Genomic DNA, 23,634 nt, shown 5'->3' with positions numbered 1-23,634 from the left:
TGAGGCGGCCGGGCCGGCGGGAGCGAGCCCGGGACGCGGCCGCTGCCAGCGGGGCCCGGCGAGGCGGCGGTGGCGGCTGCGGCGGGACCGCGCGGCTGCCGCCATGTTGCGCTGCGGAGAGGTGAGTCGGGGCTTGTGGGGCTCTGCTCGCCTCCCGCTTCCCCTCCGCACCGGCCCCTCGGGGCGCCGGTAACAGCGGCTGCTGCGGGGCTGGGGGAGCCCGGAGCCCTCAGGGCGGGAGCCGGGCTCGGGGGTAGGAAGGGCACCGGGATCGCCGTCGCCGGGTGTGCCCGGGGGGCCCAGGGGGGCTGTGAGGTGGAGCAGCCGCGCTGCCCTCAGCAGCTGCCCTGGCGTTAGTGCCGGTTTGGGCTCTGGTTTCGCCGTTAAGGCGTGAGCGTGTTGCACAAGAGCTGGGCTGCAGTGGTGGTGTGGGTCTGGATGTGTAAACAGATACATATAGCCGTATAGATATGTATGTATGCATGGTTATGTAACTCTAAAGGTTATTGAAACGGCTGGCGCTTGGAGGAAGGATGTAGAAGGAGGTTGCTGTGGTATTTTTAGGAAAGGATCATGGACAGTCGTTCTTCCAGTTGCAAAGTAAGTAGAATGAATGGAAATGTTCGCCAGTGGTGAAAGACCAAGTGAAAGTACTGTGATTTCGTGTGAAGTTTTGCACTACCTCCATATTCTCCTTTTCTTTTTCCTCTTTTTCTTTTCCACCAGGAGGTCGTAAGTGAGGAGAGTGAGGAGGAAAGCAATGGAGTCAACTTGATGGAGTTCTCAGATGAGATCCTTCTGCACATCCTCAGCTTTGTCCCTTGCACAGACCTGGTCCTCAATGTCAGGAGAACCTGCAGGAAACTTGCAACACTTTGCCTTGACAAGAGTCTAACACATACAGTCCTGCTTCAGAAGGATTATAAGGTGGGGAGAGTAGCTTGCTTCTTCTGTTAGCTGTTAAGACAAATCTGGCTTCTGAAAAACAGTGCCCAGAAGGAGAACTTTCCAGTGTGTATGCCTAAGTAGACTGCTCCTGAAGTCTGAAATCAAATACACAATAAGCTGTTTCATAAAAGCATTTATTTTCCAGTATGCTTTGTTAGAACAGCCCTGTGCTCCCTTAGTTATATAAAGTACTGTCAGTGAAAACTTAACTTCTCCATATTTCTGGAAGTTAAAATGAAAGTAAACATAACCTTAAAGTTACCAATTTCCCAAAATATGTTTTTGGTGTTGTTGTGCAAAAATATCTTGTGCATGTTGCTGTCAGGCATGCAGTCAGCAAAGCCAGAAATTGTGTGCATGTTATAACAAAAATAAGGCTTGGGAAGGAAGGGTGATATATTCAATGAGAACTGTATCAGCCAGTGCAGGCAGGGAAAAACCCCCTATGCTTATTTCCAAAAGAGGAAACTGAATGAAGAAGAATGGAAACATTCTTCTTTCAGTTTGAGTTGCTGCACATAGCCAGTTCTGCTGAAATGGCTTTGCTGGTAGAAAACTGAGGAGGTTTTCTCTTCCACTCTCAGCTGCTGAGCAGTCTGTAATGCAGAACTGCAGAAGCAAAAGGAAGTGTAATCCCAAGAGTCCAAAGCATGGCAGATGAGCTGCCAGCAGTGTGGTAATTCTGAGGCTGTGCTGCCATCCCCAAACCTTTGGATGAGCCACGTAATCCAAGTACCATCCACCCTTATCCCCATCTGCAGCTGGGAAACTGAGCCGGCGCCCGCCACTTCCGCGTCTCTCACTGAATGTGGTTTTGTTTGGGCGCAGGTAAACAAAGACAAAGTCAAGCAGCTGATGAGGGACATCGGAAAGGAGATCTACCAGCTGAACATGGCCGGCTGCTACTGGCTGCCCAGCTCCACTATCGACCACGTCACACGCTGCAAGAACCTGGTGAAGCTGAACCTGTCCGGGTGCCACGTCACCTCCCTGCGGCTCTCCAAGATGCTCTCCACGCTGCAGCACCTGCGCTCCCTGGCCATCGACGTGAACCCGGGCTTTGATGCCAGCCAGCTGAGCAGCGAGTGCAAAGCCACGCTGAGCCGCGTGTCGGAGCTGAAGCAAACCCTTTACACGCCCTCGTACGGCGTCGTGCCCTGCTGCACCAGCCTGGAGAAACTGCTGCTCTACTTCGAGATCCTCGATCGCTCGCGGGAGGGGTTTATGCTCTCGGGGCAGCTGATGGTGGGCGAGAGCAACGTGCCCCATTACCAGAACCTCCGCATCTTCTACGCCAGGCTGGCTCCTGGCTACGTCAACCAGGAGGTGGTGAGGCTGTACCTGGCAGTGCTGAGCGATCGGACACCTGAGAACCTCCACGCCTTCCTCATCTCTGCCCCCGGCAGCTTTGCAGAGACGGGAGCCACCAAAAACCTCCTGGACTCCATGGCCCGAAATGTACGTCTGGATGCTTTACAACTGCCCAAAGCCTGGATTAACGGCTCTGGGCTCCTGCAACACTTGAAGTTCAACAACCCTTTCTACTTCAGCTTTAGCCGATGCACCTTATCTGGTGGGCACCTGATCCAGAGAGTCATTAATGGTGGGAAGGATCTTAAGAGCCTGACCAGTTTGAATCTCAGTGGCTGCGTTCACTGCCTGGCCCCGGAGTCCTTGTTTCGGAAAGCAGAAGATGACATTGACAGCAGCATTTTGGAAAGCCTGGTAGTGTCTTGCTGCAACCTGAGACACCTGAACCTCTCTGCAGCTCACCATCACAGCTCTGAAAGCATAGGGAACCACCTGTGCCAGCTCCTGTCCAGGCTAAAGCACCTGCTCTCATTAGCACTGCCAGTTTGCTCCATCACAGATGTTGGTGCAAGCGTGGAGAAGCCTCCCACCACACCTAATTTGGTGCCCCAAACATTTGGAAGGAAAGTTCGGATTGGGATACAGACATATCCAAGGAACTTAGGGGACCAGACAAATCAGAAGATCGAGTCTTCAGTGTTTTGGGCTCTGATGGGAAGCCTCAGATTTTTGGAAACCTTGGAGATCATTGGGTCCAGTTTCTCCTCTGCCATGCCCCGCAACGAGCCAGCAATTCGGAACTCGTTGCCTCCCTGTGTCCGGGCACAGAGCGTGGGGGATTCAGAGGTGGCTGCCATTAGCCAATTGACTTACCTGCAGAGCCTCACCTTAGCACAGCTGCCAAATATTCTCACGGGCTCTGGGCTCATCAGCATTGGGCTGCAGTGCCAGCACCTGCGGACTCTTTCCTTGGCCAACCTGGGCATGATGGGCAAGGTGGTCTATATGTCTGCTCTCATGGACATGCTGAAACACTGCAGGTGTTTGAGAGATCTCAGGTGAGGGGCTGCCCTTGAACATCTCCCATTTTGTTTGTGGATCTCCAGAAATGTGACGTGTGGTTTATTGTGGCTGCTATTAAAAGTATTCCGGCCCAGAGTAGTTGCAATGCCTTGAAAACTGGCTATTTTCCTTCCTGACTTGTGGAGAATGGAAAGGCACTGCATGTTGTCCTTGAGGGCTGAGGATATGCCCTTTAACCAGTGTTTTAGGAGCAAAAAGTGCTGTGACTGCCTTCCTGTTAGATAAGGAAAAGTGCATGCTGCTTATTTGTGAGCTAGCAGCTTGTCAGGGCTGGTTAAATACTACATGCCTTTGCTGATTTTTTGGCTTTGTGTACATGCACACCTCTTAAATTTCCAGGAAGGAAGAGACTCCTACATGGTCTAGATAATGTAGAGTTTTCTTTGGGTTTCCCAATGAGATATTTGTCTGCCTTGGGTTTGTATTAAAATCTCACCTCTTTATTTTTTATTTGTTTCCTTTATAATGTACTGAAAACATTCCAGATTTAGAGTTTGTCCTGTTGGTGTTCCTCTCCTGATAGAATTTCAAGTATCCTACCAAGGGTCTGATCCTAAAGAGTGCACAAAGCAGCTTCATGGTAGCCAAAATGTGCTTGTGAAAGGAAACTGTGATGGTTTCCTTTTTCTAGTCCATATGAACACAAATGTTATCACTTTAGAGAGATGGGTTTTTTCTTCTTTTTTTCCCCCCAAATCAGCCTCTTTCAGTGAAACTGCAGAACCTGTCAGTCCCATTGTCCCCCTTTGTTCACAAAGCCTCCAAGGTGCTGTGCAGTTGAGACAGCAAGGTCACAGTTATATTTCAGTGTGGCTGAAATTACTGCTCATCACCTGAGACTGGTGCTTCTGTGCCTGTCCCTGATCCACTGCAATAGTGAGGGGAGCCAGGGGGGCTAAAACACCTCAGGAGGGTTTTCATTTTCCACCACTTCCCATTTGTAACGGGGTGGCAGCTGTTGGGAATTCGGTTGCTCACGGTCTTGTGTTATGTGAATGTGTTTTTAACCTTGAGGAGAGTAAATGACCACGGAGGAACTTGAGGGCTGGGGAAGGAGGTTTGGGTGTGCAGTGCTGCTTTGCTCATCCTAGGCCCTGTAGCTTCCTGAGGCTTTGAAATGGAGGCTAGGAGCGATAGAGATGGGAGGCAGCCTGGAATAAAGGCTGCAACAGGGCTGCTCCTTGTACTGAATTTGGGTGGAAGCTGTCACTCCTCTTCCCTGAATAAACTCTAAGGTTTTATATTGGCTTAAGATGGCTTTAGAAATTAGCACTTCCTCTTGATAACGTAGTTTCCTTTTGATTTACTAATTCCCTGCTGTTTCCACCCATTTTTCCCTGCCCAGTTTTCCAGGCTGAGGAACACGTTTAAGGGGCTATTCCAAAGCAACATTGCCATCTAGCGAGTGCAGGGCGGCATTGCGGGTGTGGCTGGTGCATCCCAGAGATTCGCCTGGAAACCTGGATCCTGGAGATTCTGTGCTTTTTCTCCTAAATTTACAGTGCCCCAGTAATGATGTTGAAAAATTGAAGAGGCTGCCCGTTCTCTTGACATGAATTTTAACTTATTACCCAAAGTGTAGATATGCTCTTAGGATCTCTTCAGGCAGTGCCACCTGACAGCAGGCTGAGACTGAAACAGAATTTATCAATTAACAGGATTAAGTTGCTGAGATACCCATGCATACTACAAAGCCTATGCAGAGATTACCCAGATCAGATTGGGCCCGACAGCTTGTTATCACCTAATGGATTAACCTTCTTGGAGCTCTTGGCTTTCCTGACCCAATGACTGAGATCCCCAAGTGCTCTGAAGCCTGGTAGTAAATCTGCACTAAGCAGATGAACTGTCCTGGTGGCACAGGCTCTAGCAGCTTCTGCTCCCTGCAGGCTGGTTTATGTTGGGTAAAACACAGAGCCCTTGTTGGCCAGGTGTGGCTTCACTGTATCATTTTATTGTCCTCCTGGATCACTGTGATAGAGGATCCTGTCTCTCTTCCCTGAGCCAGGTGTTTAAGGTGAATGTTGGGTTGATGATGGTTGTTCTTCCTGTGGGAGAGCAGTAGCTCTGATCCTTTGCCAGGGCTGGTTGTGGTCGCTGTGTTGGCCCCAGTTCTGCATCAGCCTGTGTGCACTGTGTATTTTTCATGCCTGCTTCTCCCCAGGCAGTAAACTGAAGGCATGACCAGTTTGGGTGGTTGAACGCTGGAGCAGAAGGTCCCTAAATCCACACCACCTGCTTGGTGGAAGTCAGCTACAGAAGCCAGGCTGTGCTTTTAAGACCAGAATGGATCTGTTCCATGTCTTACCCACCATACTTTGTGGGAAACTTGCAAAACCAGGGTGACTCCCTGTGGGCGCCAGAATTCTGCACTTTAGGGCTTTCCTGCCTATTTGTGCCCTTGTCCTACAGGACCGGAGACACTGCTCAGTCCATTTGCCAAACCGCCATGAATATGCTGTGTATTTCCCTCTTCTCTGAGAGCATCCCAGGCGTGAATTGCCCATTGAGTTGTTTTTGTTTATTCCTGCAGGCTGGAACAGCCGTACTTCTGTGCGGGCGCGCAGTTCTTCCAGGCACTGAGTCACTGCTCCTCTCTCCAGCGGCTTTGCATCGTCTCCCGGAGCGGGACCCTGCAGTCTGACGCAGTGATGTCATTCATGGCCAGCTGCCTTGAGGTCATCATGTGCCACATGTTTATGGGAGAATCTCTTACCGTTTGCAAAAATCTCCAGCAGTCCATTGTCCGGAGGTGAGTGCGGAAAAGGGTGGATGTGGGATTTCGGGAGCTGTTGGAGATTTATCTCCGTTCCCTGGCTTGCCAAGGTTTATATGGCTTGGAGCTCTTGTTCCAAGGAGCTAATAGGTAATGTGTAACTGTTTGGCACATAAGCCAGCCTCTTACTTTAATAAGAGTGAATCGGTGAAATATTTGAAGGTATTATATGAATTCTTGATTCCATTCCCACCCATGTTCTCTGCAGTTCTGCTGACCGAGTTGAAGTTCTGGATGCAAAGCTCCATCATAAATCAAATGACACTTTTTGTGTAAACAAAACATCTGCCGACATTTAAGTACTGAGAGATTTGACCTTGAAGCTTTCCTCCTTTCTCACAAGTGACTGAGATAATTCTCTGTCCTCTAATCACTTGTAAATGTCACTTACTGATAATCCCCTGGCAGCCAATTCAAAGCCTTTAAAGGGTTGTTGTGAAGGGTTTTTTCTTCGGAGGGTGCTTGAGGGGGGAGCATTGGTACAAACTGCCTTTGCACGTTTGGCAGTTCTTAAATGCATTTTGCTTGGCCCCTTGCAGCGTTCTGAGGCTCACGTGGTGGGAAACGTTTGTGTGTGAGCCGTGAACTGCATTTGAAAAGAGAGCTTTTAATTACGCTTGGCATTTGGAAATCTTCTAATAATGGCAGTCATCTTACAAAATATTTCCCATGAAGCAGACTTTCCATTATTATCTTTTTTTTCCTGTGAGGCTATTTCCCCACCTTCAGCCTGTTTTCTTTGTCGCCTACTGTTGCTGTGCCCTGTTAAGCTCTAATAAAAATTTCAAATCACACGGCGTTATTAGTACATCCTAAAGGGTGCTCCTCCCCCCCCGGCCTTCCTCCAGCTTCAAACTAACTTATTACACTTGGCTTGTTTCCGTGGATCAAATCCAGAGAAGGCTGTGACTATATTAGCTCCCTACCAAACTGCTCCTGAGGTTGTTGCTGCCTCTGAAAGCCTCTGTGTCCTTCTGGGATGGAAACATCTGAGTAAATTCCTTGTGATGCGACAAGGATTCTTTGAGTTTGTTTTACACAGGGCTTCATATCTGTAAAAACATTACTGGGTTGATTTCAGTTGTGCTTTGAGGATCCTTGGAAAGAACCAGAAATCTGCAATTCCCATTTTTTATTTTCCCCCTCTTCTGAGGTGCTGCTGCAGCGCTGTCCAAAATTTTAATGTCCACTTACTGAGCAGAAATAGACTGTTCTGCAGTCTTTTCTCCCTCTTTTTCTCTGTCATGGACTGATTCTCACTACATTCTCTACCTCGTTATAATCTAAACCCTGGGAACTTTCTAAAGAGCAGCTGATGCCTGGTGGAAATGTTAAAAACTATTTTTATATTTAGCTACAGTTCTGGCTGTCAAACTTATTTTCTTCTTTTGTATTTTATTAATAGAGACACTTGTGTGAAAACAGGGTTTTTTGAAGGTTGGGTTTTGGGGTTTTTTTTTTTTTGCTGAAGAGAGCATCTGCTCCTTCTGCAAATTGTACACCTGAAGTCATAATCCTCTGTGACATTGTAATTGGTGGCTCTGGAAACGATTTTGATGTCATGTAAGATTATGACTTCAGGAGGAGGATAAGCAGTGGGAGCAGATGCTCTCCTAAGCAACAAAGATCCCGTTCTCATGCAACTGTCTCTAGTAATCAAATGGAAGAAACAAAATACAGAAGATGATGTGTAAGCAAAGCCTGGAGTCTTCCATGAGCCATCAGTGAGTCTTTAGCCACGTGACTTCTCCAGCAATCCCATTCTCATCCTTGCACAAATGTGCCTTGGGATGGGGTCAGGAATTGACTTGTTCTTGACTGCTTCTTGCCTGCTACTCCAAGGCAGAGAGATGTGCAGTAAAATCTGTGTGTGAGCTTAAACCTGTGGGTATGGCTCCAATTGACACAGCATGGCTTCCTCTAAGAGTGTGCAGCTGGTGTCTCTTTAACCCAAGTTTTACACCAGGCAGCAAGTTGGAAGTTATCTATCCTTGTGTCAGAATCAAACAAGGGGATTTATGCTTATTTTTTTCCATTTGTTTGGAATGTGTGTGGATGCTGCGTGTGAAGCACGGGGAGTGGTTGGGAGGGAGGAGGGGAGAGGAGGGACCTCGAGCCTTTGTTTGCTCCCTTTCTTGAGCTGGGGCAATTGATCCATATTCTTCAGGTCCTACTGAGGGTCAGAGTTCCTGTTTTAGGGCTGTGGTGATGGTGTTGTTTAGGATGAGAGATATTTTTGAACAGCAAAATGGGGTCAAAGTGATTCGCATTCTCCCAGTGCCTCTAAAGCAGAGAAGAAATGTGAGTGGGAATGGGAAGGACCCAGGGCTGGCCATGTATCAGGAGTTTGCTGCAGGAGGTAGAGCTGAGAGGGTTTGAAAATGCCATATAGTGCTGGGCAGTCCTTTTTCAAGTGTAGGTGCACAGGAGGGTTTGGGTAACAGAAGAAGCCAGAATGTATCTGGGGGGAACACACTGGTTTCAGCTGTGGAATTGTACTGGAAGATGGTGAATATACAGGGTGTGGTGATGGGAGCTTGGGAATTAAATCTGCTGCATCACAGCAGTGGCTTAAAGCCTGAACTGCTTCTCAAACTGTCTCTTTTTACTGTAAAAGGAGGTTAGTGTTATGTATTTCTGTTCCACTGGCCTGAAAAGAGAGGTTGTTCTCATGTCTCTTAGTCTTGTGACAGCTTTGAACCAGTCCCTGTGGTGTCCAGCTTTCTGGGGAGCAGTTTCTGGTTGAAGTTTGCTGCTTTTTGGGACAAACTAATTCGTGTATTTGAGTCATTAAAAGCCTCTGATTCAGTTCTGGCTCTTTTGCAATGAAACACAATAAGCAGAACAGGGCTCATCTGGAGCCTCATCAGCAAACAGGAGGCTTGCAAGGGCAAGGTCTCCTCTGAGCTGTAGAGAAGACTGTAAAGATTGTTTCCCTCTGGGCAGATAAATCATTGCAGTGTTTTTCTTTATTCTTTTTCTTTCAGTGTGAATGGGAGGGGGCAGCTCCTTTATGGTTCAGGGAGATACTCTGCACATAAGAAGGGCGTAGTGCTTAGAGTGGGAGATGTGGCTCGAGTGATCCATATCCACTTCCCTGATCTTCCTCAGGTTTCACATGTGACGTTGGTCTAGTCTCAGTTTCTGTGTAAATTGACATTTTTTTCCCCCCCATCACATGATGCTCAGCTGCTGCCACACTTCAGATAGCAGCAGATCCAATGAACACAATGTTTTCCATTTTATGCTTGGACCCAAACTTTGCTGGAGTGCTCAGCTCCAAGCACGTGTTATCCCTGTTTAAATAACTCTTCTGTTCAAACCACTGCAGCACTAATTCCACAAACACTAAAATACCACAATTTGAGGCCCTGTGGTTGGAGGTTCAGGTGTGACCCCAGACTTGCTGCTGTGCCAAGACTTCTTTGCAGAAAAGGTAAATTTGCTTTGCCATGTTGGGCTGAGCTGCAGTGCTGGGATTGTTTCTAAATTCCTGCACGCTCCCGTGTGTCCAAAGGCAGGTCCAAGGGGATGAGGAGCTTCCCCAGTCTTTTCCACAGTGTTATTTTGTGGAAGAGTCAGTAGATGGAGCTGTGACCCATGGAAGGTCCCACCATTTACCAACGGGGTGCGTGCTAAATAATCGTATTTATATGCCAGTATGTCCCTGCCCCAAAAAATCCTGCGGGCAAGGAATTTGGATGACTTCAGGCTTGCACAGCTACGTGGGGTTAGCAGGCACTTCACAAATGTGCAGGAGAAGTTGCTTTCCTGGTGCTTTCCTTGCCATCAGAAAACAGGCTGGAAGAGGAGATGGGAAATGCTTGGGCAAATATCCCCTTGGCTTCAAGGACAGATTTTTATTTTCCACTGTGTGCCTTTAGAATTTTGTCGGTTTTAGCTGAAGTGTTTAGATAGCTCCTATCATTGTAGTGATTTCAAGGACTCTACAACACCAGACAATACAAGCCAGTGAAAAGTCCTTGGAAAAACACCTTGGAAAAAGATCAAGAAAGCTACAATAAAATAAAAACAAACAAACAAAAAAAACCCAAAGCAAAACAAAAACCCTCTGAGAACATGGTGTCATTAGGGATTCTTCATAAAGAAAGTGTCAAGGTGTAGAGGTGAGCTGTGATTTATAGAAATGGAATCCAAGGGGAAAACCATGGTGCAGCTGGAGTGTGTTTTGGGGTGCTGGCTGGGCAGCTGGGCTCAGCTGTTCACATCTCCCAAAAGTGCTGTTGTAAACTGGACTCTGAGAGCTGCTGGGAGATGGTGAATGAGCTGGGGCTGTGTGGGGCTGTGGGGCAGCATCCCCCAAGAGCTGTGGGGTCAGAGTGGGGACGTGGCAGTTCTCTCCTGTGCTCTCTGCCCCTGTTCCCCAACCTCTCTCCAGCAAATGGCTTTGCAAAACACCTGAGCAGCTCAGCACTGGTGAAGGCCACACCTTGGGTCCTGTGTCCAGCTCTGGACCCACCACTTCAGGAAGGCCATTGAGAGGCTGGAGGGTGTCCAGAGAAGGGAACTGAGCTGGGGAAGGGGCTGGAGCACAAGTCCATGGGGAGAAGTTGAGGGAGCTGAAGGTGTTTAGCCTGGAGAAAAGGAGGCTCAAGGAGATCCTTCTGTCTTTCCATAACTCCCTGGCAGGAGGGTGCAGCCCGGGGAATGTCAGGCTCTGCTGTCAGGGAACAAGGGACAGGACAAGAGGAAATGGTCTCAAGGTGTGCCAGGGGAGGTTTAGGTTGGATACTAGGAACAATTTCTTCACCAAAAGGGTTCTCAAGCACTGATAAAAGCTGCTCAGGGCAGTGGTGGAATCTCCATCCCTGAAGGGATTTAAAAGTGATGAGGATGTGGCACCCGGGGTTGTGGTTCAGTGGTGACCTTGGCAGTGCTGGGGGAATGGTTGGGCTTGGTCTTAGGGGGCTTTTCCACCCTAAACAATTCCGTGACTCAGGTCACTCTTGGCTTAACCAGTGCTGGAAAGTGCAGAGGATTTTTCTCATTTAGGACAATCTCACTGTTCTGGGGATCCAAACTCAGAGGAAGAGAAGCACAAACTTACCCTGCCTTGTGCCTGTGTCAGGTATGAGCACTGCTTGGTTTGAAGTGACTTTCATGATAACATTCCTGCCACTTTCTAGGAAGAGCTTTCAGTCTAAATTAGATCTTCTTGTCTTCTGTAGCATTACCTAAATTTCCCTATGCTTGTTATCGTCCTTTTTTAATGTGAAACTCTTGGCTGGATCTTCCCTTTTTCTTAAACTGCTGATTCCAGTGTCCCTGTGTGGCTGTGAGCTTGCTGAAGGGATGAAGCAGCCTCCTGAGATTCAGTTGCAGAAACAGAGCTTCCAGGTGGGAGCACAGGGCTGAAATGGAGTATTGGGAAGTGCTGAGTGAGCCAGTCCCTCTCCTGGCATTTAGCACAGGGCTGTTATCACGGATGAGTTTTTGCACACCTCAGGGCTAAGTATTCCCCCTTGCCCTGGATATCCCTGCATCCTTCTGCTCACCTGGATTCTCATTGTGGTCTCAGGCTCGTAAAATCCCTTTTGGGGGGTTGGAGGGGGCTCTAGGGGCAGTAGGTGATTGCAAGATGATCTTTGAATTCAGCCCAGTCCTGCAGCATCACTCCTGTGCTGCCCACCTGACTGCTGCACTGCAAAAAGCTGCTGTGAGCACCTAGGGCTCATTCAAGATTCTCAAGCTGGTTTTGCATCCCTTCAGCACCTTGTCTTCCTGCTGACCTTGAAGAAGTCCCTGTCTGTGTGCTGCTGGCTTTCCTGGTCCCAGAGCTGCTGATCCCACCCCGGCAGCCCCAGCGTGCCGAGGGCTCCAGCCCTGCACAAGTGGGATTGCAGAGGACTTAATGTATCACCAGGCTGGTGTAGTGAATCATTAGCATCCTGCTCAAGCTTTCATTGTCTGTTTCATTTCCTGCTCTTGGAAACCCCTGAATCATTCTGTCACAGACTGAATAACAAACTGCATCCTTGTCAGATTGTGTTGCCCAAGGATTCCTTGGCGGGCTTGGCCAAGGTTGAATGCATGAGGTGTGGCCCAGACACCTTTGCTTCTACCAGGGATGTTGTTTATGGGTGGGTTTAAATACTTTACAAGCCAGCAGGGCTTGTGGGACCATCCCCAGTTTGCCATATTAATTTATCTTCTTTTGGGGGTACTCACAAACCCCCTTCTTTAAATGCATTCCTGTGGCTGACCCAAATGCCTCGTTCTGACTGCCAGCTCATGTGTTTTCAAAGGAATTCAGTTCTGAAACCTTCCTCAGCGGGCAGATTGGTTTGTGCATGAAATAACTTTCAAGGATTGTCCTCTCTCTCTTGGCTGAGAAATAATATTGGAATAGCACTGTCGTGCTTTCTCTTCATGAGGGTGTAAAAGGCTGAACGGAAGCATTAACTGCAGCTTTAAAGCATTTCCATAGTAAAATAAATCTAATTGAGCAGTTATTGCAGTAGCTTTTTAATTTGTGGAAGAGATTAGGAAATAACTTTCAGCTTGCTCTGGCAGAGCACTCCCCTAGGACGTGTCCTGGGCGCTCTGGCATCGCTCTTTGGGTTCTTATTCCCTCCCCCTCTAATTGTCCGGTCACATTTGAGTGATGCAGAGTTCAGCTGGCAAAATAACATAGGAACCTCAGTCTGCAGGCGTGTTTGATACAAACCTCAGCTCACAGGAGAAGTAGCAGAGTGCCATTCATGCCTTACAGGGAAACCACAGCAGAGAGATGTAATTTGCCTCGGCTCGGGATGAGTCTGATGTGTTATTGCTCCTTCCCTGTGGCTCAACGCAGTGGCAAATGAAGAAGCTGCGTTGAGGATAATGGGAGAGCTGGCAGTGATGTGTGTGAGTGATTTCCAGAGTCCCATCTACACCCCTTGGTCTCAGGTTGGAGACTGCAGTGATGGGACTTAGTGTGGAAAAATCAGCAGTTGTGGGAGGATGTTGGTTTGTCTACAAAGGCACGGAGGGATGGAAGATACCCCTGGAGGAAAACACTTTATAGCAAAAATATCTCATTGTGTGGAGTTAAGAGCAATCAGAGGGATGTGAACATTTTTCCTTGGGAACTTTTCAAGTCCATTTCTGAGGTTTGGAAATAGAGTCTGCTTAGCACTGGCACTCTGACAGGGCTGGAAGGGAGAATGGCACTAGAGAATGGATCTGCTTTAGAGTCAGTGTGGGGAAGGTTTGGACCCCCTGAGAGGCTTCTGGGGGATGAGTGGGAGGCAAAGGTTCTCCCTGCTCCCAGGAGAAGGGGCCTGGGAGAATCCCACCTACAGTTTCTTCGGCGAGGCCAAATCTTCTTTGGAAGATGCTCCTGCAGAAGCTTCTTTGGCAGTCAGTGTAAGCAAGGAGAGATTTTCAGCTCCTTGGTGCTGAGGTCAGGGCACGGCCAGTGGAACAAATCTTAAGTGTTTGCCTGGCCTTCCCTGAGAAGATGAGAAAAGTGTGAGTGCCAGCTGCTCCAGCTTGTCCTGGCACTTCCTCCATTCCACCGTGCCATGCTGCAGGAAGGGAGTTTCCAGGCTGGCTCAGGTATGCTGGCTGAAGCTTTCAAGACAGATGCCACACTTGAACTTCGAGGTGTGAGCAAGTCTTCCAGTAAAAACAGGCTGTGCCTAGCAGAGGATTAAGAGGGCTTTGTGCATGTGGGTGAGAAAGCTGCATACAGGGCAAAAAGTGAGTTGGTCTGAAACTTCTGCTCTTGAGAAACTTGTGCCTCTCCAAAAACAGCTCATCAGCCTGTGGGGAAGGTCAAAACAGAGAGGGGAGAAGTTGTGTGACTGCAGCAGAGACTGGTTTACATTTGTGAGAGTTGTGCCAACCAGAGTCCACATCTGCTCTGTTCCCCCAAATCAAACTTCTTCTCATTTCCTTCCTTCCTCTCCTTCTCTAGGGCTTCTTCTTCAATAAGCTCAGCTTGGTTTGTGGAGGTCAGAGATCTGCCCTTGATCCATTCCTGATACACTGTATTTCCTCACTTCATCTGCTGTGTGCTGCTTTTGTTGGCAGTGTTTAATTATCCTTCCTTGCATGCCCTCGGTCCTGCTTGCCAGCCCCTGTGAAGTGGGATGTGCTGAAATGTCTGATTTGGCTTAGGACTTTCCTTGGGTTTCTGTGGAAATCTCAAGGGGAAGAACATTCTTCAGCCCCAAATACTGCCTTGTCCTTTCCTTATAAGTAAAAAAGGTTTGAGCAGCACCTAATGCAGAGAGCTGTCACCTTATAGGGTCTGTGGTGCAGAGGGCTGCAGGGGGGGTGTAATCCATCTTTCCAGGCTGGCTGGTGAGATCCCCCATGGCTTTGGGCTACCCTTTGGATCTATCAGCAGGTGGAATCTCCTGGGGACTCACTGTCCTCTCTGGAGAGGCATGTCAATGTTTGCCAGGAGATAACTGCATTCCAGGGAGGGACTCTTTTGTCTTGCTAAAATCGAGGAAATCTGATCAAAGTGCAGCCTTGCTTTAGACTTTTTCTCTTTCTTTTTGACTTTGTCCCTGACCTACATATTGGATCCTGCCACAGTGGTTGGAAGTAATTGAGAGTGTAGTGTTAGGCTATTTACCAAGCTGTTCACTTGAAAATAACCTCACTGAGTCCAGTCCACACCTGTTCTGGGAGAATTCTGGAGACAAATAGCAAAGCATCATTAACCCTTTCATCCACATACAACCAGTTCAAGATCTAAGAACAGAGAGATGCTGATGCCAGGAGGAATTTGTGGCACAAGGTGTGCTTCACCATTCATTTCCCAGCTCTGTGGATGATTCCAACCAGCTGCTGAGGCCAGGTCTGCTCTGTGTCCACATCCACCTGAGGACACTTCAGAAACCTCCTTGTGGAAATTCCTGCTGGGTGGTGGTTGGTTTGGTGTTGATTCTGCTGGACCAGAGGTTATGCTGGAAAATATACATGGGGGGGAGGGAGGTGTTTTCTTTGTTATCCCAGTGGTTGTTTCTGATTAAAGGATCTGTTTTGAAGGGGCTGCTAGTCAGTTGCCTAGAAAACTTGCTTTCATTTAATTAATCATGATGAGTTTAGTCTGAAGGTTTTGTAGGAGAGAGCAGGCAAGCATATCCTTGGTTTTTTTCCCTTGAAAAAAAAAAAAAACAAAAACAAAACAAACCCAAACCAAAAAAAGCAGGGCTTCATGTCTGAAACTGCAGCTCTTTTGTCTCCCCGGGTCAACATCCTTTCTGTCCTTTGGGTTTTGATTTTACAAGCCATGCCTTTGCAGAGGTGGATGGAGTTTGAAGTCCATCCAGGTGTGGAATGAGGAAAGAACCCTCAAGAAGATTACAGGAGCTGTTCTGCAACTCATTAACTCACTCTCTTCCCCTTCTTGTTATCTCCTCCCCATGCCTGGGGCCTTTCGAAGTAGTGCTCTAAGTGCCTCTCAGTTAATCTAGCCCACCTGGACAGGTGTATGAAGAAAGGAATTGCCTTCAGGGGAAGGACTAAAGGAGCGTGGATTGCAGAGGGAGGCAGCTTTTGGGAACTGCTAATCCCAGTTTAACATTATGACAGCTGCTCGTTAAAATCAGGGTGTTTTTTAACAGGCAGTTAAAGGAGAGGCTTTGCACGCACATTTAACTGAGGATAATAGTGAACCATGTGCATTTGATTTTTTTTTTTTCCTTAAATCACGCAAATTGTACATGGAAAGAATTCTCCGGCGTCAACTTGCTGGGGTATGGAATTTACAAGGTTTGCAGTAACATACAGTTTCCTGTCGAGGGGGAGAGAAAATCACAAAGCTTTCTTTTTTTTCCTTTTATTTTAAGATCAAGTTCAAACCCCTGGTATAAACCCAGCCTCTTTAGGAGGGACACTTACTGCGTTGGGGTTTTTCACTTGTCTCGGTGGCAGTTCATCATGTAAACTTGTCTGGGTTCTTGTTTTTATAGCTACATGTAAAAGCTGCTTATAAACTACAATTTTGTACATGGCGAGAAGGCAGCACTCGGGTCCAATTTGGGAGAGTCTATACACAAAGAAGGAAGCAGTTTCTTTCCCTTGGGGAGATGGCAGTTTCTTCCTTTGCTGAACTTCAGTAAACTTGGTCTATTAACATGATTTTCTCTGCAGGACTGTGGTGTTGGATAAGAAACACGAAGAGCTGAGGCAGAGCAGGGACTATCAAAGAGACATTTGGCTGTATTTTATGTGATTTCACTGCAGACTTTACCAGCTGCCTCCCAGATCAGCAGTTATTTGCTGGTTGATTTCTTGAGGGCAGTGCTGTGGAAGTAAGAAGCTGCACAGCTCTGACACAAGTCCCCAGATCTGCTCAGGGAGCCGTGTCCTTTTCTGCCAGCCCTTAGGCATGAGGCATGAAGGGCAGGTCTGTGATGCAGAGAGATATAAAATTGCCCCAGGTAGTTCTGTTGCTGGAAATTCTTATTCCTGCAGCTACTTAGGTTCAGGCAAATTAATTCAACCCACCGAGACTGAGCAGCTAGCCTAGGAATGGAAGTTTCTCTGCTGTTTTTGGCAGCTCTGCTCCAAATTGTTTGTGGATGGGAATGTCCTTTCAGTGTCCCAGGAAATGCCAGTCTCTCGTGTTGCTTTCTTCAGCTGGCTGCGTTGCTACCTGGGATTTTCGTGTCTGCTTCCAGCAGCTGGATCTCCAACCTTTCCTCACTGTTTGACAGAAATCTGGTCATTTCAGAGCTAGAGATGTGCTGGGGATCTTCCAGGCACACACTTGTCTAAGTCTGTCGAGCAGAGAGCTTCTCTTTGGGCCCAACACAGCTTGGTTCAGCCTCCAGGGATTGGTGCTGCCAGTGTGACTCTGCCTCCTCGTGAGTGGTAATGAACTGCTGCTTGTCACACCCTTCAGAGGAAACACCTTGGTGGCACAGGACTGAGTCACAAATCTTTTTCATCTTAAGGTGTAACTCTTAAGGGTAATTATGCTACAGTTTTACCCCCCCCCAGCTTTAAAAGACTGAACTCTTGTTGCACTACACTGAGTAACACCATTTCTCTTCCTCACAGGTTGCTGTCATGTAAAGTACTTGCTGGTGGGCACTTGGGCTTTTTCTGTACGGTTCTTTCTACATTATTTAATGGCTTTAACTTGTGCAAATCTCTTCCTTTGCTCTGCAGCCTGGATTGAAAAGAAGGCTGCAGTGTGTGAGTGTGAGCACACTTAAATGCTTATCTGCACATCTGAGCTTTCTAAACTTGCCTATGCTCTAATTGCAGAGTGTAGACTCTGCATGCAGAACAACCCAGCCTGAAGTGATAATCCCAGGCCCAGCCCCGAGGGAATGCCTGACATTGCTCTGGCCTGATTTTCCTAATGGCTCTGCAACTTGCCTCTGGTTTGCAGGTGGTTTAAATTGTTATCGCTGAGCACCTTGCCCAGCTTGGGCAGAGCTCTTGGGATCTCTGATCCTCTAAAATACCTACCTGTCTTGATTTATTTTTAATTAATTTTTTTAAAGCTTCTTCTTCGTCCCTCCCGATTTTAGGTGCAATTTGGGCTTGTGGCAGCTTAGCAGACTCACTGCAAAGGGGTGCAAACGCAGCCTGAGCTCCCTGCTGACACAGAGAGGGAAGAGTGGGAGACCTGGAGTTCCAGCTGCCCCTCCTGCCTCCTCTGAACAACCCTTCCTTGCCCCCATCCTGCATGATGGATACCCAGGCCATCCCCTTCCCTTGCCCTGGAGAACTGGTATTTTTCCTTGGCTAACAACCTGTGTCTGATTTAGTTTCCAGGCAGAACGCCCTGCATTAAACGTCGTCATTTTCCCTCTGCTTCACGAGGACTTGACAGAGGTCATCAGAGATGTCCCCATGAGGCACCTGGATGAAATTACCTTGTTTAAAAGCAGAGTGGCCGAGGAACCTCCCAATTTGTGGTGGTAACTGCCACAGCATGGAAAGGACAAGTCAGTGTGAACCCATGGAGCAGCTTCTTGTTGGCCTGGATTTCCCATCCTCGGCTCCTGGCCACCTCACTGGATGCTGTACAATCACTTCAACCAGGTGCAATTGCAAAATAAAAAAAAAAAAAGCTGGTTCTTTGCAGTGGGGAAACATCTATTGGATATTGCTTGCATCTGAAAATCATGTCTCAAAGGCTTGTGGAATCTGATGAGTGTTTCCTTGCGGTTAATATGAATTGTTTTTGTTATTTCACTGAAGTTAAAGGTAAGAGAAACTGACTTAACAATGCTCTTTCCCCTGTGTCCCCTGGTGTCTGTCCCAAGGGCCCCTGTGTACGTTGGCAGTGTGCTTTGTGGTTTTGGTGGAAATCATTCTTTGCTTCAGTCTGTTTTTGGCAAAGTAGAAAGCCTAGGCCAGCTCAGAGGCACGAAAATGTGTTGCTCACTTGAAGTGCATCACATCTTTTCTATGTTACAAATAGGCGTTTGTAGTCACACACTTGCAGTCACAGATATTTAAAGGTTTTTTTTTTTTTGACTGAGAAGTACCACAAGGACTCTTTATTTTTTAATAGCAGATTAAGGTCATTAACACCTTGACCATGGTATGTTCCTGCTGGTGCTGTTTCCATTGGTCTGATGGAAGAAGTTCTCAGCTCTTCTGGAAATCCTTGTCCTAGGGTAGATGGTGCCTACAGTGAATAAGTTGAGGCTCAGATCTGATTTATGTGCAGTCTGTCTTGCAGTGTAGATGGGAATGTAGTGTTCCAGTTCTGTCCTTCTATCCCATGCCTTGAGCTCATGCTAATTTTAGAGATGTTATGAAGTATTTTCACAGTGTGATTTCAGTCAGCTTCTCTGCTCCACAGAACCTCCTCAGGCATCAGTAGTGGTCTGGATCACTTTCATATTGCCTTATTTACTGAGCACTTTTAAAAGCATCAGACAGCTGTACCAAAAGCCAAGTTACAAATTCCTGGAGCTACAAGTCTGGGTGGCAGAATTTTCCTTGGTAGCGTACCAGGTCTGTCTTCTGCAAAGCAGCTGCTGACCAGAGCTGTTCTAACTTCACCCAAATCCCGAATGTGTTGAGCTCTGCTTTTCTGGGGAGGCCCAGAGTCGTCCAAAGATGATGTGCCCATCTCCTTGTCAGCATTTCCTACTCAAAATGCCCTCTCCCAAATGCTCTTCTGCCCTCGATGTTCGTAGGAAGCCTGGTCTGATGGGATAGATTTGAGAACAAAATGCATCTCCCAGCCTTGGAGGACTTTCTGTCCTTACTTTCCAATCAGCCACGTGTGAGCCTGCCTGGAATTTTGTCCCTCGGGTGTAAATCTTGAGCCAGGCTGTGCTAACCCTCGTGCTCAGAGAGGTTACAGCAAAGAGCAGGTAAGTGTCAGGCTCTGCTAGCACGGGTCTGTGCCTTGTGAGACCAACCCCTGGGGGTTTGCTGTCTTTCCCGAGGCTCTCATCCTTCCCCTCTGAGGACAGGGAGCCAGCACAGCCTCTGGAGTGCAGCAGGATGGCGAGGCCAGCTCGTGCTCCCCTGGGAATGCTGCAGCTGAGCTGTGAGCGCTCCCTGAGTGTTTGAGGCTCTGCCTCAGCTCCCTGCAGCTGAGTGTGAGGAGCTGCTGCCCTGCTCCTGCTGCTGTTTCCCCTCCCACTCTCCCCCATGAGGTCGTTCTTTCTACCTCTTGTCATATTACTCACCTCTTTGAATCCCCTTCTCCCTCTCTTCTCTCCCTCTTTTCAGCACATCAGATGTGCTTTTTAGCAGGAACACGAGCTGCTGCTCTGTCCAGTTCAGGCCACTTCAGTTCTTGGTTTTTGTCCGTGTTTTTTCCCTGGGATAACTAGCAGGACTGGGCAGAGGATGTTTGCTAAGCTGCTTTCTCCTCCTTGTTGGAAGCAATGGCAAAGTTCCTTTGTCCTGCTTGTTCCGCTGGCCTCAGGGCAGAGGGAAGGAAGGTGGAGGGTGTGGCAGGAGCTCTCTGGTGCCTTAGGGAACCTGTTCAGTCCTGTGAAGGAATCCTGATGTTTGGTTCCAGCGAGGCCATTCCCACCCTCAGCGGGGATTTCCCCTGCATAAACAGCTGTGGCATCAGCAGGAGCTTGGCAGTGCTGCCAGCTCACCTCTTCCTGTTCCTCTGGAAAACCTGGACTGGGGGACAGTGGTGTGCAGAAACCAGCTGCTGCTCGATTCTGGTGTTAAACCTTTGCTCTTGGGGTTGCAGTCACCTGATGGAACGTGCTGTACACTTGGCTTGGCACATCCAGATCCACCTGCCTGGTGTGCTGCTGGATGGGAGCAGCAGCCAGGGATGTTTTATAGTGCTGATATTCTCTTGCCAGGGATATGATGTTTGGGCATCTGAATTCGTGCAAGTGGGTCACAAGTCCTGGTGATGCTGCCAGTTATAAGCAGGGCTAGGAAAGGTCACCCACAGGTGATAAAGGTAGCATCCCAAATAGTAATAAAGAGCTAAAATCTCCTTCCACCCCCAGCTCCCCAACTCCGGGCCAGTGCTTGATATCTGTACTACAAATCCTCTTATGGTGAGAGAGAATTTCCGCTGCTTTTGCACTCCAGGCAGGATTCACCAGATGTTAATAATGTGCTTATTTTCTCTAAGTGCTATTTTGGCATCGGTGTTAATTACAATTTATATTCTGCAACATTTACACTGGGAAAAGAACCCACCCTAATAGTACCCAATTGGCAGAGCTGGGCTATTAAACACAGCTCCATATGTTCTGAGCAGAGCAGTGCATGGGACTCAGAGCCCACTCAGCACTCAGGCAGGCAGAGGAAGAGAGGGGAGCAGAGACAGGGGTGTTCTGCTCCTGGATTTTATTTAATATGAAATCCCCCTTCCTTTTCTCTATCCCCATCTCTCCAGAAATCTCCCTCCTGCTATCTGTGAGCATTTAAGGAGGTGATCTCTGAGCCTGCTGATGCTGCTGTCCATAGTCTAAAACAAATGAATTCAATTCCAGAAGGTGCCCTTCTCTCAGGGAGTGCCTCTGCAGGATCCCAGTCCCTGCTGGCTTTTCCTTGCTGCCTTCCAAAGCAGAACTCCAGTCTTTGGGAACTGCAGCAGAAATCTTTGCTTTGACCACCCCCAAAGTGTCCGTGGTTCTGTGGGAGAAGGATATTCTGGGACAGTTCTGTTCTTGTGTAAAACTCGATGTAGTTTGCTGCCCTGCTCGTGTCCAAAGTCTTGTTTGGCAAAGTGGCATTTGGTTCCTGCAGGTGGGAGGGTCTGCAGTGACCCTGGTGTGGGGAACTCAGAGGGGCTCAGTCATCTGTGTTCCCCTGGGTTTCTTAGGAGTGTAGGTTAAAGGATTGCTTCCTCAGCTGTTTGCAAAGCTGATTTCATGGTCTCTTTAGGAAATGGCAGTGTATCCACTGCTCTCTTAGGAGAAGGGGCTGTGTGGTGACAGTCTGTCCCATCAGGAGAGCTCTGACTGTGGGCACTGCTCCTTCAGGGAGATGGAGAAGATGGGAGTGAGAGGAGGCAGGGCAGGATGGAGTCGTGGATCTCACTCTGGAAGCCAGACACACATCCTGAGGCTTGGCCTGTTGGCTCACTGGTGGAAGGGGAGGAGGCTCCCCAGGTGCTGAACCCCCCCTCCAGGTGAGGCTGGGGAGCAGAGGGCAGAGCTGGGGCTGGTGAGAGCAGCAGAGCCACAGCCCCCCTCGCTGGGGTTTAATTTCCATCACTGCCTCCTCTGCCAGGCGTGTGGGGTCCCAGGGACACAGCAGGACCTGTCCCCTCACGTGGATGTTCAGAGCTGTGGGATGATGGGCAGGTGTGTGGGACAGTCCCTGGTGCTTCCTGCCAGCAGGGCTGTTTTAGGATAGGGCTGTAGAAATTTGGGACTTTCCCGCTGGTGGAGTGAAGCAGTGCAGAAGGGTTGTTTCACCTGACTGAGGGGGATGCAATTCCCTCTTGGCTGGTCCCAGCAGAGTGTCCAAAGCTGGGAGAGCAGCAGGAGCTGTGCTGGGTGCTGCAGAGCACGATCTCCTTCCACTGCAGCTCTCCTGCCTCTTTGAGATGCACAGGCAGCCAGGGTACTCCAGCAGGAGAATCATTTCCATAGAAACCAATTGGGATGTTGTACGGGGAATAATGATTAATAGTGAAGGGATGTTGCCTCAGGCCCTTTTCATTTTTTAGGGGGCAGTGAGGGACAAACTGGGGCACAGGTAGGGGGACAGGGAGAGTGGAAAACTAATGGAAACCATCTCTTCCATTAATTTCCAGGCCAGCTCCCCCTCTCCTCCTCCTACCCAGCCCCCCACTGCTGCTCCCAGCTTTCGTCAAATTTTCAAAATGGCTAACCTGGTTAGAAATAATCATAATAATAAAAAAGGATGGATGAGGTCTGACTACTAACATTGTTGCTGTTAGCAGCAGGATTTCAGCCATAAAACATGAAGCAAGGGAGGCATTGACCTTTCCGCTGTTTGAAATGAATGGAGACATCAATATCTATTGTTTTGTGGCATTGACCTCTGACGCTCTCAGTTCGCCCTCCCCTTTCTTTTTTTTTTAATTTCCCCCTGACACTGGAGGAAAGGGGTCAGTCTGTACCATCTATTGATCCCAATCTTACTTGGTGATAGGGAAATAATTAGAATTTTAAAGATCTCTGCTGCACGCTGGTGAAATACGTACACAGAGGCACAGGCTAAGCCCCCGCTTGCCATGTTGTGTTCTCCCCCCTTCCTTGCAGAGATCCAAAGCTCTGAGATCTGAAGGAAGGCAGATCAATATAGGTTTAATCATGACGGGGGTTTTATTTCAGTTTTTTAAATAGTAAAGTGTAACATTTTATGTTAATGTTGTCGGAGCCTGGCTGCCTGGTGCCTTGTTTTATTTATTCTTTTAAGTAGCCCCTTCTTTTGTGAACTTCATCTATGTACAGAGAATGTGAAATCAGGCATTGCTAATTAGCTGTATGACAATTAAGTAATGTAGCACAAAACCATTAGGACACTGGATTTGTTTTTGAAGTTTGTCCTTTGAAGTGGAAGCTGGAACTCCCTGCCCAAGGCTGCTGGGGAAAATGTTTTTCTATCAAAACTTTCTTTGAAAATAAAATGTCAGTGTAAGAGTCCCTATTTCTGTCGTCTCTCCCTTTAAACAGCGGGTGGAAATTGTTTCTCCTTGTAAAAACTGCTGGCATTGATAGAAAGGGGAATTCAGGAAAGCATTACATGGGCAGTTGGTCTCCAAACACCCCCAATTCTGCTAGAGATATTACCAAAAATTCTTTTTAGCTCCTTGAAAGGGAACGGTGCCACGCTAGGAGAGAAGACCCAGCTCACAACTCTGAAGATGGCAAAGGGAGGTGGTACTAAAAGTGGGGGTTCATCTGTGACTCCCCAGGTGCCATCAGGGTGACAGCCTGGTCACAGATCCCTGCGGGCTCCTGGGTTCGGGCTCCTCCGTCCGTGCGCTCGTTTGACGCTTGTGTTTGCATCTGGCCCTTTGTCCTCGTGGTGAGTCCAGTTCTGGATGTGCAACTTTCATGTACGCTGGTGGCATGTAAAACTTCAAATAAAGAGTGGAACATTTGGAAGCA

The 23,634-nt window shown here is 48.2% G+C and overlaps 1 protein-coding gene across 4 annotated transcripts; it reads left to right on the top strand.

Moving 5' to 3' along the window:
• On the top strand, positions 1-23,634 carry FBXL18 (F-box and leucine rich repeat protein 18). Of its 4 annotated transcripts, XM_041401610.1 has the most exons (7): positions 15-121; positions 503-600; positions 727-927; positions 1,777-3,317; positions 5,876-6,094; positions 17,147-17,193; positions 17,866-18,032. In XM_041401610.1, exons 2-7 carry the CDS (start codon positions 574-576, stop codon positions 17,889-17,891), a joined length of 2,061 nt encoding a protein of 686 aa, XP_041257544.1. In that variant the 5' UTR covers positions 15-121; positions 503-573; the 3' UTR covers positions 17,892-18,032. The 4 variants fall into 4 exon arrangements, with proteins under 4 accessions (XP_041257545.1, XP_041257543.1, XP_041257544.1 ...); XM_041401611.1 differs by lacking the exon at positions 503-600 and having other exon boundaries at positions 1-121; XM_041401608.1 differs by lacking the exon at positions 17,147-17,193 and having other exon boundaries at positions 17,866-23,634.

This window comes from Onychostruthus taczanowskii, unplaced genomic scaffold, assembly GCF_017590055.1.
Source record: "Onychostruthus taczanowskii isolate IOZ18803 unplaced genomic scaffold, ASM1759005v1 scaffold19, whole genome shotgun sequence".
NCBI classification, from domain to species: Eukaryota; Metazoa; Chordata; class Aves; order Passeriformes; family Passeridae; genus Onychostruthus; species Onychostruthus taczanowskii.
The sequence above is the reverse complement of the archived record's forward strand: the minus strand, read 5'-3'. Positions and strand labels throughout refer to the sequence as shown.